Source organism: Lolium rigidum, chromosome 2 (assembly GCF_022539505.1).
Source record: "Lolium rigidum isolate FL_2022 chromosome 2, APGP_CSIRO_Lrig_0.1, whole genome shotgun sequence".
NCBI classification, from domain to species: Eukaryota; Viridiplantae; Streptophyta; class Magnoliopsida; order Poales; family Poaceae; genus Lolium; species Lolium rigidum.
In genome coordinates, this window is record NC_061509.1 from 262579936 (window position 1) to 262597029 (window position 17094).

General features: G+C 41.3%; 1 protein-coding gene across 1 annotated transcript; it reads left to right on the plus strand.

Moving 5' to 3' along the window:
• Positions 1–4977: 4977 nt before the first annotated feature.
• Positions 4978–9763, plus strand: LOC124688675 (cyclin-C1-1). Its single transcript, XM_047222317.1, has 9 exons — positions 4978–5093; positions 5194–5300; positions 6257–6296; positions 6837–6881; positions 8193–8314; positions 8415–8529; positions 8674–8718; positions 9376–9523; positions 9611–9763. The coding sequence occupies exons 1-9, from the start codon at positions 5062–5064 to the stop codon at positions 9728–9730; spliced, it is 774 nt and encodes a 257-aa protein (XP_047078273.1). The 5' UTR covers positions 4978–5061; the 3' UTR covers positions 9731–9763.
• Positions 9764–17094: the final 7331 nt, after the last annotated feature.

Sequence of the window (17094 nt, forward strand, 5' to 3'; positions counted from 1 at the left end):
TTATACCTAGATGATACTAGTGAACCACATAGGTTTTAAATTGAAATAGAAACATGGAATGTTAATCTCATGTGACTTGGTTTATGCTAGTGGATCATAAGCATGCATTCATTGGTCACATAATATGGTTCTCTATATAAGGTGACATTCACATGATCACATGTGATAAGCAACTAAGGTTTTAGGGTTTAAAACATTTTGACATGATCACATGAAATAATGGAATACAGATTCTAACTTATAATAAAACTAGGGTTTCTAAATTATGATCCAATTCTTAAAGTAATACTTGGTACTAGAATTAATGTGATTAAGTACTTGGAATAAAGTTATTAATAATTTTAACATGCTATTAATTTTTAGAGGGTTTAAGAATTAAAATAATTACTAGTTAGGGTTTATGAATTACCACTAATATTTAAGTTAATGCAAATATGATAAATAAAATTAATCCTAACATTTTACTTAGTTACTGAATAGCTAAAATTTAATTTTTATAACTTCACTATTTATTGAATTCAATTTGTATTTTAAATAATTGAAATGGCATAATTAATAAGGTTAAAAATAAGTGAAATTTTATTTTGACACACATTTTTGTTTTATATTTTATTTGAGTAGAGTTTATTTTTATGAGCATTTTGATATATTATTTGCATTTTTCTGAGTTGACATGAATTTTATATGATTTTGCAAAGTTTCAGACATTTTCTGGAATTTGAAATAAAATGAAAGTACTAAACATACCGATTCGGTTACACACCCAGAGACAGACAGGTGGGGCTACTGCCACGTTGGATGCCACGCAGGCAACGACTGGTCAAAGTGGACTGGGGCTGTTGACCGCACCGGCGTTTAACCGCCGGCGGCCAGAGCACGGTGGCGCCGCCGCTATATGGCTTCCCTGGATGCGCGGTTGATACTAAACGAACGAGAAGAACGAAACAAAGCTATTGGTGGTGATGGTTTGTGCGGGGACTCACCGGAGCTTCATCGGAAACCATGTCCCGCGGCGGTGCACTCCGGCGAAGTGGCTAATCGGAGCTACGGACGTCGATAGGATGCGGGAGTATGCTCTACAGACGCGGAATCTCACCTTGAAGCTCAAGGTGTGGTCGACGGTGACGTTGGTTGACGGAAACGGCGAGGACTTCGCCATTCCCGGCGATCTGCTGCAAAGGGAATCGAGGAAATTAGCCGGCTTGAGGAAGATCCAGGTCGATTCCTTCCTCCCAGATGATCTACGGCGCCGGGCGCTTCTCCTCGACCACGCGCCCGAGGCTGGGGTGGCCTCGTACCACCGTGTTCTTCCTCGACTCCGGCGAACTGGCGCGGATGGAAACGAGAGATAGAGAGGGACAGAGAGGGAATGGGGTGGTGAGTTGAACAAGAGGAGCACGGTGATCCTCTTGGTGGTATTTATAGTGCTAGAGGAGGTCAATTTAGGAAGTTCACCGCCGGCGACGGCCGAGATGTGGCGGTGACAATGGTACTGTAAACGAGCACGAATCGAGATGCTTTTGGATAGGCTTGGACGCGAGAGGAGTTGGGCGCGGTTCTGAGAGGTCTGACGACGTCCGGGCGTCCCTATCCAACACGGTGAGGTGGCCGGGGTGCTCTCGTGTGTCGTCGTCGTTGGAGAAGACGACGATGCTCCTTTTCTTCCTCGACGAATCAGCAAGGTGGGTTGGGTCGCTTGCTTTGGTGGGCTGGGCTGGTGCTGGGCCCGGTCGACGTGGTGGTGATGGGCTGCACGGCCGGTGTAAGCCAGTGAGCTTTCCCTCTCTTTCTTATTTCAAATTTCTATTTTCTGTTTTTATTTCCTGGTTTCTATTTGGTATTTGAATTCACATTTGAATTCTGTTTTATTTTACAGGTTCTAAAGTACTTGAGTATCAAGATAACTTGATAATCATGCTTACTGCATGGTTTTGTTGTTTAAACAAATATTGTATTTTGATTAGAGTGACACCTTGTAAGGTTTAATTAAAATGGAAATGGTTAAGATATTGAACAAATAGTTTGGTTAGGATTTAATTGAGATCTTGTGAGACTTGAATTAAATAGAAATGGTTTAGGTATTTATCTCAACTCTTTAAATTTGGAAATCAAACCTATTTTGAATGATTTGAAGTTTATAACCAGTGCATGGTAAACATGTCATGAAGTTTTGTTATTACTTAACAATATTGAGGGTTCCCATGTATTTTTATTATGGTTAGAGTTTTAAATTAAATGGTAATGAGAATGGGATGAATTCATCATTTTATGTGAAGGATTATTTCTTAGGGTTTAAGAAGATGGTTGGATTCACTCTATGTGAAATAATTTTGCTTAGCAAACTACTACTTGAATTATTTAAAATGAATCCTAAACTCCTCATGATTAACTCTCTTGCTGATGTGGTGCTATTTTATAAATATTATTCATTTGGTTCACTTAGGCAAAGTATTTGGATAACAAAGTAGAATAGGGTATTGGTTTTATTCTACTCACCAAATGGCATTTAGTCCTTACGTATATATGGCTTGGTTTATTACTTGTGATCCATGATACACAAGTTGGGACAATATTTTATGTGGAGTGGATTCTATGTGAAAAGGTTTAGGGTTTTGGTAATGCTTCACTAGTTGAAGTATAAATAGGCATGAGGCATGGAAGGGTTCTACTTATAATCCAAAGGAATACTTGGATTGGTATTTAAATGTGGTCTAGGGTTTTAGTAGTGATCACCAATGTGATACACCACTAGGCTTAGGGTGTGAGCAATAGTTAGGCTATGTTTAATTGGCTAGGGTTATCCTCCTCACTTAGGTAGAATTATTGTATCAAAGCAATGCTAGGTTTGTCTCAAATGTTTGGATAAGCATGGTTTAAAACTAATATCCTAACTACTCTATACAAGGCATGAGTATTGGTTTGATTAACTACTAATGAGTTACTTATTATTTCATGAGATAGATGAGATCTAATAATCATATGGTTTAACTTATGATCTATGTCTACAAGGTATAATCATGCATTAGACAAGATCCACTCAGTCCTCACTAATCCCTCTTTAATATTCTTCTCATCACACTCATCCTAGATTCTTAGGGTTTATAATTAATACCAAGTTGTGATGATTATGGAATTGGTTTCTAAGGTATTGTTATTGGAATAGGGTTCTCACCTCCAAGATGAAATATTGACTTGAACAACTAAGATTAGTACTACTCTAGTATTCTTGTATGAACATGGCTATGATTAGTATTATAACTTCTCTCACTTCTCAATGTCTTGGAATATCCTAAGGTCCTACTCAAGAGATGATGCTATGATCCTCTAAATATATGGTTTCCCTAGGAATTCTACCTTGCAATCTTATGTAGCTTGTTCTTCAGGAAATCTGATAAACCTGCATCTTGTGGTATGCCTCCACCTCCTAGCTTCTTCATCTTGATCCTAGCTAATGCATGGAGTGGCTCTAAGTGTTTGTTCCCATGTATGATGGTACTTGATGATCAAATGGATGAAGGGTGTGGCTCTATTTATAGGCTTGGGCAAGCTCTAGTATCATGACACATAGGTGGTGACTCTTGTGTTGATTTGATGAGTAAGGTGCTTGGTTGTCATGCCCTCATCCATAGCAATCCTTGGAGCATGAGGTGGCATAGCTTGGAAAGCAAGTCATGTAGATATTTTCATCCCACATGGCATAGAGATTATCCTCTCATATGATTTATTTTTGGATAGCCAAGTGGCATTTGCTACTAAATATCATGTGGATGGTTTTATTATTGTGGATGAGTCATCATACCATCTTTGATTGGATTTACATTATAATATTGGTAAAAAGGTTAAGGTTGAGGGTTATTTCTCAAGTTTGGATAATTGGTGTTTGAATTCATCTAGGCATGATCATATGAGTTTCAAAATACTCATAGTTAGTTTTATTCAAATAGTTTGAACTATAATTCGTAATGTAAATGGATTTAGTTTTATGATATTCCATATACTTAATAAGTTATGATTTAAATAAGAATGTGTGGCATTTATGCACTTTAGACCCTTTGGTTTACCTTATTTATAAGTGAATTAAATTGCACACAAAGGCAGTTGCTAACTTTTAAGTGTTGATAAGTTAGAGTTTGATTCTTAAAGAATGTGTTGTTGTAAATCTAATTCCATTTGATCTATTCCATAGATCACAATCATCTCTACCCAAACAAGGTTTTAGCAAAGATCACAGTGAAGTTTATAGCGCTTGACTTGTTGATCTACTTCAGTTCCAGCAAGTCAAGTGAAACTTCGATTCATCGTGGTAAGTTTTATTGGAAAGCGCGAAAATTCCCCGGATTTTCTATGCATGAATGCAATGCACACTTTGATGTTCTCTCATTTTATTGCCTCTAAACCTGGGATATTACACGCATCTCCGGCCAGCCTCCCCAAGAAAGGATCCGATTGCTTTTTTTTATTCTGCTTAAGGACCTTTGTGTAAAAATTCGGACTCAGCACGTCTCAACGTATACGGCGTATACCAAACAACTTCTCTACTCACCATTTCTCAACCAGGCCGGGCTACCAAACACCTACAAAATCTTAGTTGGGCTTGTATGAGATCAACATGTATGAATGGAGATAGTTAATCTGAGGTGGCCCGGGCTACCAAACACACCCAGACATTCACCATAGAGATTTTTCAGTCATATTTGACCTGTATCTTTGCCTTACAAAGTCTTTTTATTATTTCTTCTTTTTTCTGTATCTCTCTTTCAGCGAATGGCTTATCTTTGTTATATGCAGAGGTCTGATAACATTGTATCACCTTAATAAACTGACAGTATAATAAAAGTAACCCTTTGTAAAAAAAGAAATAATTGGCATGTTCTGGGATTTTCCTACGATGTACGGCCTGTCAGATTGGGCTGCCGTGCCGGGGCGTTCCAATGCGACCTGTGGAATAGGCCTGCCTGGTGCGTGCGCGTTGCGGCGGACCCCGCACCTCCTCTCCGTACTCCGAGCTCAACCCCGCCCGATTCCGCCGGCGAGAATCTGTCGGGGAATCGCTGATCCAGGATGGCCGCCAACTTCTGGGCGTCGTCGCACAGGTAAGCCGCCGGCACCCACCCGACCTCGATCAGATTGGAGGTTTCGTGAATTTTGAGCTGCTAATCGAGGGAGTGTACCGCGATGATTCCGTGCGAGCAGCAAGCAGCTGCTGGACCCGGAGGAGGTGGACGTGGTGCCGGCGGCGGACCGGGAGCGGGGCATCACGCCGGTGGAGTTCCGCCTCGTCAAGATCCACATGTCCTTCCGTGAGCTCTCCCTGCGCCTGCCTCCCCATCATTTTTATCTGCCATCTCTAGTATCTAGGCTGCCGTGATTAGCTTAGATGCATCCTTACAAATAATAGAATCGACAATAAGCTCGGCCTTGAATGATAGATGCTGATAAAGATGTGGCAACTGGCAACACCGGTTTGGTTTGAAGTTTGTGAACTCCACGGTTTTGGGTGCGGCAACAATCTGACTTGTAATTATACCCATGGGCATATTGTGCTATGCACCTTTAGAATTGTGGTCAAAGTAGAAGGTTCCCTCCTTTAAATGTGTTTTAGTATTTAGGTAGAAATGTGGCACCCTGCGGACACTGCCTCGAGCGCTAACAATTATCTACCGATTCTGCTCAAACAAGCTGATAATATGTTACCATCTTTGTTCTTTTTACTAAAAATGGGGATACAAGTTCATATTTATTCTGATAGAGAAGTTTTTGGTGACGCAAGCTGTGCATGCTTATTTTCAGTAACCGACACAATCCAAGTTACATCAGTAGCAATCTAGTATACATGTAAAAAAGAAGTAGCAATCTGGTGTAGGTACTAACTTTGACCCCAGACACTTGATTCATTATTCCAATTGTAGCAGCCATAATATCTGTGGCTAGGTAAATGGCCCAGGAGAAACGGGTCATGCGGCTTGCTTTGGTGACAGAAGTTAACAAAAATAAGGATGGACTTATTCTTTCTTTGCTTCTTTGTTGCTTTAGTTAACCACACATCGATTCACATACAGAGGTGACCTACCCCTAGGAGCACAATCTAATCCAACTAAAAGGAATCCCTAGGAGCTTTATGTAACTTCACTGATAAGATATTATCTCTAAATCATGCAAATCCAACTAATTAAGTAACTAACAAACTAATCAAACAACTTGCTACCTACTGGTATTAGTTTTCTTCCTTACAGAGTAAAACATTTGATGATTTCAGATATATGGCGGTTAGCCCAGCAGGTGAAAGTTAGACAAAGGTAAGAGACCTTTTTTTTCCATTTCATGACATGCACCTTCGTTTATAGCTGTGTATGATATATGTATGCTTCACTGATCAAGTAAACTTTGTGTGTTTTGCTTTTGGACTTTAGTTAGCAAGCTTTTCTTCTGCATTCCTATATGTTTTTTTTTTTTTGAAGTGGCTACCTTTGTATCTAAAGAAGTTATACATATTGGTAGTTTATTACCTGAATCTCATGCAAATGTTCGCTGGCATTTATTCTTTCCCTCGTAAAGTTCTTCCTGGTACCAGCCGAGCTTGCTTGAACTTCAGCAGTGACATAATGATACCAAAGGTAACTGCTTTCAAGAGAAAAGTGAAAAAAAATACAAGTACTATTTCCACCTCCTTAATCTGTATTCATTATTAATCAATAGGGTTGTTACAGTTTTTGTTATAAGACATACTTGAACTTTTTAGTTAATGTTGCTACTGAATTTCTTACTTTTCCACCTTACGATATGATGTTCATCTTCCATCCGACCTATTAGTCATTAACTCATGATTGTTATTGCAGAGTCATAGCTACTGCAATCACATACTTCAGGCGTGTCTATACAAGGTATGGTTCTCTATTTAGTAAGGACGCATCGGCCCCTCTGGCCTCTAATGTCAATGTCTGAATTTGACTCTTTTTTTAAGCTGGCGAAATGAAAACACGGTATTAGTTTTTAGACTGTAAGTTGTTGTGCAATTAATAAAGTAGGAAGCATATCGTCATGATGTAAGATGGTCAACGTACATGCAAGTACGAACGATCTACTATGATTGTATATTTGTGTCAGTGAGAACTTGTGTGCTTCACTCAGTACTCTATGATTTACTTTCCTTCATTCATAAATTGTGTCATTGTAGATGTAAGGTTCTTATCAACTTGCTTCAAGCAGAATTAGTACGATGGTGCTTTTATCAGAAACCTTTTAAACTTGATTCGCAAATAGTATACTTCAAGAATTAGTACGATGCTATACTTTCTACCGGGCGGGGCTGTCAAAATCTCGGACCCTGAAAATGGCCCCTATCCCACTCGAAAAAATATACTTATTATTAAACAATTATAATGTTGATACATATTAGATGGATGTTTAAACTTAAAAACTATTCTCTGCATTTGTAGATTCCAAACATGTGGTAAAATTGTGTTTAAATCTATTTTAAGAAGAAACATCTAGTTTAAAAACCGACCGGATCAGCGGTACGACCGAAAATAAACTACTCCCTCCGATCCATAATAAGTGTCCGAGAGGGAGTACATCTAATGATTTTGATACATTTGACATGTTTGGGTTTAAAAAAAACTAGAATATAGTTTTAAAAATCTCAAAGGCTTATAGCATATAGAGCAGTCCCAACAAGTACATAGATAAGCACATTATAAGAAATATCCACATGAGAGGAATATAATAACACTATATCAAACTTAACTTACAATTTATAAATTTAGAACACACAGTGATGACTAAATTAATTTGGATATGAGAGGTCATGAAATGTCACTGCAGTCTTACATCATATCCATCGGTCAAAGTAGCAAAAAATTAGGGGAAAGAAAATGAACAACTACCTACAGTAATCAGTAATCGATCTCGCAACCTGAAAACCAATCATTGGTAAGCGTACATTGATGAGTACCAGTTGGCCTCAAATGCGTTTATTTCTAAATGTTGAAGTAAAACCTATATAGGGCAAACAAAGAAATTTTGGGCCCCCCAAATTTTGGCCCGGGCCTGACTTTCTATGAACAAAATTTGGACATGAAGATTCATATTTTAAATTTTTAATGCTAATATCTACATAATACTTTGAACATTTTAAAAGTTATTTTTTGTAGTGGAACTTAAGCATTCAGAACTGTGTCCGAATCTATTTACAGAAAGAGCATGACGGAGTATGATCCTCGTCTGGTAGCACCAGCTTGTTTGTATTTGGCATCAAAGGTGGAGGAAAGCACAGTGCAAGCAAGGCTTCTCGTATTTTACATCAAGAAGATGTGTGGTAAGTCTCCTGATCATTCATATATACCCGTGTTTACCTGGAAGGCTGGAAGAGCTGCACAACCTACAATAAACATTCATTTTCGTCCCCCAATATGTAGGTTCTGATGACAAGTACAGATTTGAAATCAAAGATATCCTTGAAATGGAAATGAAGCTCCTGGAAGCACTTGACTATTATTTGGTTGTTTACCATCCATACCGTCCTCTTTTACAGTATGACTTTGCTTCCCCTATCATATGAATAGAAACGGCATTCCACTGGAGTGACACTTTTATATACCTTCCAGTGCTCTTAGCTTTGAAACTAACTCCCCTTTGATATTCTACAATGACATTGAGGTATGTGCTATTTTACAGGTTATTGCAGGATGCTGGCATAACAGATCTGACACAATTCGCCTGGTAAGCATGTTTCTTGAGAACTGGATGGAATGGAACGTCTAGGACTTTCTTATAATATCAGTCACATGGTGTACTGTTTTTCTTTTTGTGAATGGAAGCTGTTTGTGTTTCATATACAAGAAACGTTTCTTGATTCACCTAGTGTTTGGTGGTTAAAGTAACCTTTTATTTTTGAAGCATTTTATGACATGACTGGTTTTAGTCTCAGAGCAAGCAGTGTGCCCCTTTTAGAATTTCTGTGCGCATATATTTCACTTAAATAAAGACCATTTACATTTGGTATCATCATAATTTAATACCCTTGGTAGGAACATAGGATCCTAGAGATACACAAATACCTCTACTAAGTTTTTCTTCTCACTTTAGTACAGTATGATGAGATAAGTATCTTTTACGAACAATCATGACATGGATGGCAAATCATCATAGTTTAATACCCTTGGTAGGAATGTAGGATCCTGGGGATACACAAACCTTTAATGAGTTTTACTTCTCACTTTAGTATAGTATGATCAGATAGGTATCTTTTACGAACAATCATGACATGGACGGCTAATTTAAGTGAAATGCCTATTATATGATTTATTTATGGCCCTTACGGGTGTACAACTAGACCTATATGACTATATCTATGCTGATTAGACACTGTTATCACAGGGGCCTTGTCAATGATACTTACAAGATGGATCTTATTCTCATATATCCTCCATATATGATTGCATTGGCCTGCATATACATTGCAAGCGTTCTTAAAGATAAGGACACGACTTCCTGGTTTGAAGAACTTCGTGCTGACATGAACATTGTAATTGCTTGATTGATATTTTTCCAATCATTGATGACTTGGCTCTGTCTTTGTATTAATCCATCGAAATTCGTTTGCAATACTCAGGTTAAGAATATTTCTATGGAAATCTTGGACTTCTATGACACCTACAAGATTGATCCTAACAGAGGCCTCCAGGAGGACAAGATTGTTCCTGTGATGAACAAGTTGCCATCGAAGGCCTGAAGCCAAATGTAGCGCCAATTTCGGTCTGACCGCTAACCACCTTACTCTTGAAGATATTGCGCAAATTCGGAGGGGAGGTTTACGGAATGCCCTGATGGACTTGGAGGAGGGCATTAACTTATTAGGTGTAAGTTGTTCTTCATGATGGTGATCCCCGTGTACGGGTAGTGTAGTTCATGTGATTGTCAGTCTCTTTAACACTTGGTATCTGTAGTTTATGTACCGTACGAAAAAACCAAGGCAGCTATTTCAGTCTTGTTTGTTGAATTCTCTTTGTGAAGGCTCGCCAAGTAGACAACAAGCCCCCACCCCGTCAGTCCTGTGTTCTCGTAGCGTGCCCTACTTCAGTAAGGTATTACCTCGCCGATTTAAAAGGGGATGGGATTCTTTGAGGCCATACATCATCAAAAGGCTGCTTCAGTTTGGTTTTATAACTCTGCATTTCCAGCATCAACCACAACACGCCAGACTCTTCGGGCTGATTAAGGTGGAGCATTAAAAAGAACAAGACCTAAAACTCTGACAAGCACACAATGCTTCTAATAAGAAATGTCACAACTTCTTTATATATGTAAAGGTTAGTTGAAAAGCATGAAACAGATTTTCAACTTTCTCTATTTAGATAAAAAAAAGTTGTGTGACTAACTAAAAAATAAGAGGCACATCTAAGATAAAGGAGTTGCAAAAACTTCGGCTGCTTTGCCCACATGGCAAACAAATCACTCCAAGTTCGAGATGAAATCTTATTATAAGCTCAGACGTAGTGAACACCCTCACCCTTGATCACCTCTCCAATGCGATAAGCAGGACTTGATTCTTCAACAATTCTGTCAGCTGTCTCCTTGCTTACTACAAGGACCATTCCGACGCCCATATTGAAAGTTCGCATCATCTCCGCGTCTTCAATTTTTCCAACCTATAGACGTGTACCAAATTTCTTCTATAAATGTCCCTAGACTACCCGGCCAACCAGGCCATCCAAAGGGGCACATTGATCTGGGTCGTCCAATCCCGTCCGCACAGTAAGTTCCCAGCCCCACTTTTCACAGCAGCCGTTAGATGCAGTGATTTCCTTTTACACATGTGGCTTCTCTGAATGGGTCAATGACAGCTAGGGCCGAGCTCTTGCGGGGCCGGCAGACAGAGGCAGAGACGCTGCTCGTTTTGGGTCACTTTCCTTCACGCCCCCACGGGAAGCAGTAAAACCTAGATCGCGCGAGGCACACACCCAATCAGTCGCCTCCCTCTCCTGCCCAATCCCCCGCACGAGCCCTCTCCTCCCCCTCCCCCAATCCCACTTCTGCTCGTCCAATCCGAGTGACGAAGGCGGCTGGACGTGGGAGTCGGCAGCGGCAGGACCCGCGCGCCTACCGACGGACGTGGGAGCCGGCGGCGGCAGGGCCCGCGCGCCTAGCGACGGCTGGACGCGGCGGTGGCAGGCAGCGCGCGCGCAGGCGGCGGCGCGTCCACTGCCGGCGGAGCTCAAGATCTCCGGCCGCTGGACAAGGAGGGAAGGAGCCTAGCGACGGACGTGGGAGCCGGCGGCGGCAGGGCCCGCGCGCCTAGCGACGGCGGCGGCTGGACGCGGCGGTGGCAGGCAGCGCGCGCGCAGGCGGCGGCGCGTCCACTGCCGGCGGAGCTCAAGATCTCCGGATCGTGGTGGGCGGCGGATTTCGAGCGCAGGCGACGGCGACCTTGAGCGGTGGGTTCAATCGCACCTTGCGATTGCCGGCGTCCTTACAGGTTTGCAGCCGTAGTCGACACCCCAATCCCCGCTTCTCTCCTGCTCCTCTCTTTCTCCCCAATTGGCCGGCTCGTTTAACCTCTTTCCCGCTCCAGCGCCACACGAGACAGTGCAGAGGAGGCGGGTGACGACGGTGGTCGAAGCCGCTGGGATGGAGACGGGTGGAGGTGGTGCTGCAGCAACGCAAAGGGGGCGGCCGCGAACATGGGAAGTCGCCGACGAACGCGGACTACGGCAAGGGTCCCATGGCGGCAGCAGGTGGGCGGGCTTGGCGAGCGGTAGGAGCGGAAGAATGTCTGGTGGTGGGGGCAGGCTGACCGGTGCCGGTCGCGCTCCCTTAGCCATGCCCTCACTCGTCGTCGTCCTGGTCGCCTCTTCCCCAACCAGAATCGACTGGCAGAGCAAGGTATGGCAACCATTTCCAAACCCTAGATTTGTGAAGCCTCCATTTTGATTCAGATTGTAGGTTTTGGTGTTTGTGTAAATGGAGGATTCGCTTAGATTGGTTGAGGAGAGGAGACAGATCCGTGGCCTATGGCTTTTGTTGGGGAAGATGGAGCACCAAAGCTGCATAATTGGTTGAGGCTTGCTTGTTTGTTTGCGCTCCTCAGCTGACTGTTGTTGTGGACGCCAGCATTCCACTGGCACGTTCAAGCAGCGATGCTGATCTTGCTGACTCAATCCGCTGGTGAGGCTAATCCTAGGTCTGATTCTGCTGTTGCAGGTTTATTTCACATGTGTCTCCAGGATATCGATTCATGGCGAGGCTAATCCTAGGTTTGAGTTTGGTGTAGCGCAAATCTATTCTTTACGGTGATTTGTTTATTTAGTTGACTGCTTAATTGAGATGAACGTTTGAATGCTTTGTATTCTTTTCTTAATTGCAGACAGTAAAAGATGGGAACCAAGAATGCTTGTAGAATGAATTCCTGGGCATCATCAAAAGGATGCGTGCAATGGCGTAAGTTTCGACTAGCTCTGAATCTTGAATACTTACACTATGGCACCATCAAATCTCAAGTTTTTCTACCCAGTGATTACCAACGCTGATGTAGTAATATTGTTGTAACTATTGCCAAGAAGCTGCTGTAATATCAAATTTGGTGTTGAAAATGGCGTCGATTTCTATGATGTTTCGTTCGTGAAGGATGCCAATGTTATGCATGAATTCAAAGATTACCTCAAAGGTAATGTTTCGTTCGTGAAGGATGCCAATGTTATGTATGAACTCAAAGATTACATGAAAAGTAATGTTTATATCATCTACGGAAGTCCCAAAAGTTTATATTAGGAGCTTACTTAATATTTCCCGTATTAAATATCCATCAGGTGCTTTGTTTCTGCTGCTACGTCGCTCCTGCCACGTTGTTATTTATTGTTTGTCATTCCGAATGGAAACAGAAAAATATGTGGTGACATTGATCCGAAACAACAGCTTTTGTGATATGTGTCTGTACGTGTACATTTACTTTTGCCTTAAATCTTGATTGTTTAGTACGAGTTAGCTAAATTAAATTTTCTAGAATAAAACAGTTCCCCTACCACTAGGAAGTAGCTTCAACAACTATAGCATGGTTATGTGCTCATTCTAAATTCCTGCTTCCTCCTTATATTCTGGTGGTAAAATCATATGTGTATCTGTAGGTGGCATGTGCTGTGGAATCAAGCGAGATGGGATGGTGTGTAGCGGAAGGCCGCCTCGGTTGTTGGACACAGCTGCCTACCGAATGACCATCAGCACCTACGAGCTCGCTTCAGCCAGAGGTGAGGCCTTGCTTCTTACGCAATTTTCTTCTCTTTTGTGTGGATTTGCAGCTAACAAGATAGAAAGTGCACGGTGGGTTGGTTTGGAGCCTTCATATTTTACAACAGTTATTGTGTGGTTCACCATAGAATTTGATTTTAATCTGTACTTGTGCATGTTTGGTTAGGATATCATGCTCGTTTTTATATGTAATTGTGATGTTTAGGGCCTTCTTATTATATTTAACCCATCATTTTTCCTTTCAAAATACTGTCAGCATGGGCAGTTGCTAATTACAGATGCTTATCACTTGGTTACCGCTACATGCTTGCTTGGTTTTCGGTTTGATTTCAGTTTCGTTTATTATTTCCACGCATATGCTTGGGGTTTAGTTAACCATATTATTGCTAAAGGATGAAAGCATAAAGAAGCCAAAACCTGATTAACCTGTTTATTATCTTCAGCTGAATTGCAGTTTTTTTTGTGTAGTTTTCTGCAGCTGATTCACTTGCAGAACATATACACTCTGATAAGTTTTAAGTAATGCATGCCTCTTATTTACTGCAGATCCTGCAACTGAGTTTAAGAGAATGATTGGCAAAGGTGGAGGAGCTCATGAAGACTATACATAATTCTCACTGTCTTTATCAAGTAACCGATCCAAAAAATCCAGATGCACACTTCAAATGGGTAGGTATCAATATCAGAAAATTTATCATTTCATGTTATAGAACAATTGTGAATTTTTTGTTCAACTCTTGGACATCATTTTACTTAATTGGAATTTTCTGAAACAAACTCAAGGACCTGAGATATAGAAGGACACAGTAGGCAGCTGTTGGTTCAGGAGGCAGACTGGCAGGTGTTGGGATGCGCCTGCCTGTGGATGAAAATTTCATCCGTGGAGATAGTGTCCATGGAACCTTCAGAGAGAGTTGTAATTTTAGGTAATTCCGTAAACATAAAATGTGGTACAATATTATTGCTGCAAGAAAGCCCTAATAATCTTTGTGATGTAAATTAAGGTTTGCTTCCCTTTAATGCATTGAAATGAAATTTTAAATCTATATCGGCTTCTAAATAAGTGTGTTGCTGACATGAGAGTAATATCACGTTTTACCTGATAAGTCATCGGTGAATTTTACATATATTGCCATATTGATATGGACTCTAAAACTCGATAGGCAAGGCCATCTTTCACAGGCAATAGCACATTTTACCTGATAAAATTGCTTCTTTTTCTATGAAATTACTTGGTGCTCATATATGAGAAAATGCCTGCAGAGTTGCTGAAGGAGGCCCTATCATCGACCAGTCGAATGGCTGTCGAGCATTATGTTGGAAATTCTTCAAAGGTACATCCCTTCTTTCACTCATGTGCTTTACATGTGTAACAGTTTTTGCAAGCTTAGATTCAGAAGTTGGTACTCACATTCGCATCATTCGCATATTGTTCGCATGATTCATAGATTACGATATACTTTGTGAGGCAATGGGTTGCTATAAATTTGACCTTCTCATTATGGTGTTCATGTCATGTGGACAAATAGATTGTATGGACGGAAGAAGGCGCGAACGGGGCCCCTTCTCTTATCCAGATTTTCGAGGGAAGCATCCTTCCATGACAATGGCTAAATCATGTAGTTTTCGTCTCGCCTCCACTTGAACCTTGTTTCTTTTTGTATTCTCATAATGGAGTTGGTCAATGTGCAATATTAATTTCCCATTAATTTTCTATTTGAGTAGACTTGATATTCTATTGCAGCTTGGCATTTCATTTCCTTACTCAGGTTGATCCAAATGTAAACTGGACTATCCATATAATTTTTCCATCAGCGCTATGCATGTTTGTGCTTCACAAATTTTAGATAGTATTATAAATTTGCAAATAAAGTGACAGCTGTGCTCAAAAGGATGGATTTGAGTTAGGGACCTCTCAAGTTATTGATGACCCACAAGTATAGGGGATCGCAACAGTCTTCGAGGGAAGTAAAACCCAATTTATTGATTCGACACAAGGGGAGGTAAAGAATACTTATAAGCCTTAACAACTGAGTTGTCAATTCAGCTGCACCTGGAAAAGCACTAGTAACAGGGGTGATGTGAAAGTAGCGATGATATGAGAGCAATAGTAATGATAACACAACATGATAATAGTAATATGAGAGCAATGGCACCAGAAGACAGTTGATACTACTTCCAATGACATGTAGAACGAGTATATGATGATGAAAGATGGACCGGGGTTCCCAGCTATCTACACTAGTGGCAACTCTCCAATAACAAGTGTTGGGTGAACAAATTACAGTCGGGCAATTGATAGGATTGAAATAGCATTAAGACGGAATATCAAGATCATTAATCATGTAGGCATGTTTTCCAATAATAGTCGTACGTGCTCGCAATGAGAAACTTGCACAACATCTTTTGTCCTACCGGCCGGTGGCGGCCGGGCCTCAAGGGAAACTACTTGGATATTAAGGTACTCCTTTTAATAGAGTACCGGAGCAAAGCATTAACACTCCGTGAAAACATGTGTCCCTCACATCACCGCCATCCCCTCCGGTTGTCCCGATTTCTGTCACTTCGGGGCCTTTGGTTCCGGACAGTGACATGTGCATACAACTTGTAGATACAATCTAAACAATAAGTATATAGCTCAAATCTAAGATCATGCCACTCGGGCCCTAGTGACAAGCATTAAGCATAACAAGATTGCAGCAACAATAACTTCATAAACTTTATAGATAGACAATCATAATGTAACAATCCATCGGATCCCAACAAACACAACACCGATTACATCAGATGAATCTCAATCATGTAAGGCAGCTCATGAGATCATTGTATTGAAGTACATGTGGGAGAGAATACCAACTAGCTACAGCTAGAACCCGTAGTCCATGGAGGAACTACTCACGGAGCATGATGGAGGCGGTGGCGTTGATGGAGCTGGCTTCCGGGGCACTTCCCCGTCCCGGCAGGTGCCGGGACGAGAGACTTCGTCCCCGAATTGAAGTTCCGCGATGGTGGCGGCGCCCCGGAGTCTTTCCGGAGTTTCGTCAAGAGTTACGGTGTTTTTTAGGTCGAAAGGGATTTTATAGGCGAAGAGGCGGCGCGGGGGAGCACTGGGGCGCCACACCACAGGCCGGCGCGGGCCCGAGCCAGGCCGCGCCGCCCTATGGTGTGGTGGCCCTCCGGCCCCTCTCCGACTCTTCTTCGGTGTTATGGACGCTTCGGGAAAAATAGGAAGTTTGGTCTTCGTTTCGTCGAATTCGAGAATATTGCCCGAACAGCCTTTCGGAACCAAAAACGACGGAAAATAGGAAGCGGCACTGTGGCATCTTGTTAATAGGTTAGTTCCGGAAAATGCATGAAAACATCATAAAGTGCAAGCAAAACATGTAAGTATTGTCATAAAACAAGCATGGAACAGACAGAAATTATGGATACGTCGGGGACGTATCAGCATCCCCAAGCTTAGTTCTGCTCGTCCCGAGCGAGTAAACGATAAAAAGAATAATTTCTGTGGTGACATGCTACTTACATAACCTTGATCATACTATTACAAAGCATATGAAATGAATGAAGTGACTCAAGGCAATGATCTATAGTTGCTAACAAGTAGATAACATATAGCAAAACTTTTCATGAATAATACCTTCAAGACAAGTATCAAAAGTCTTGCATAAGAGTTGACTCATAAAGCAATAAGTTCAAAGTAAAGGCATCGAAGCAACACAAAGGAAGATATAAGTTTCAGCGGTTGATTTCAACTTGTAACATGCATATCTCATGGATAATTGTCAACACAAAGTAATATGATGAATGCAAATATGCAAGTATGTAAGAATCAATGCACGGTTGACACAAGTG

Coding starts and splice junctions, on each gene's coding strand:
- LOC124688675 (XM_047222317.1), top strand. CDS start 5,062: ATGGCCGCCAACTTCTGGGCGTCGTCGCACAG. Junction 8,315..8,414: donor TTACATCAAGAAGATGTGTG/GTAAGTCTCCTG, acceptor CCCAATATGTAG/GTTCTGATGACAAGTACAGA. Junction 9,524..9,610: donor TTCGTGCTGACATGAACATT/GTAATTGCTTGA, acceptor TGCAATACTCAG/GTTAAGAATATTTCTATGGA.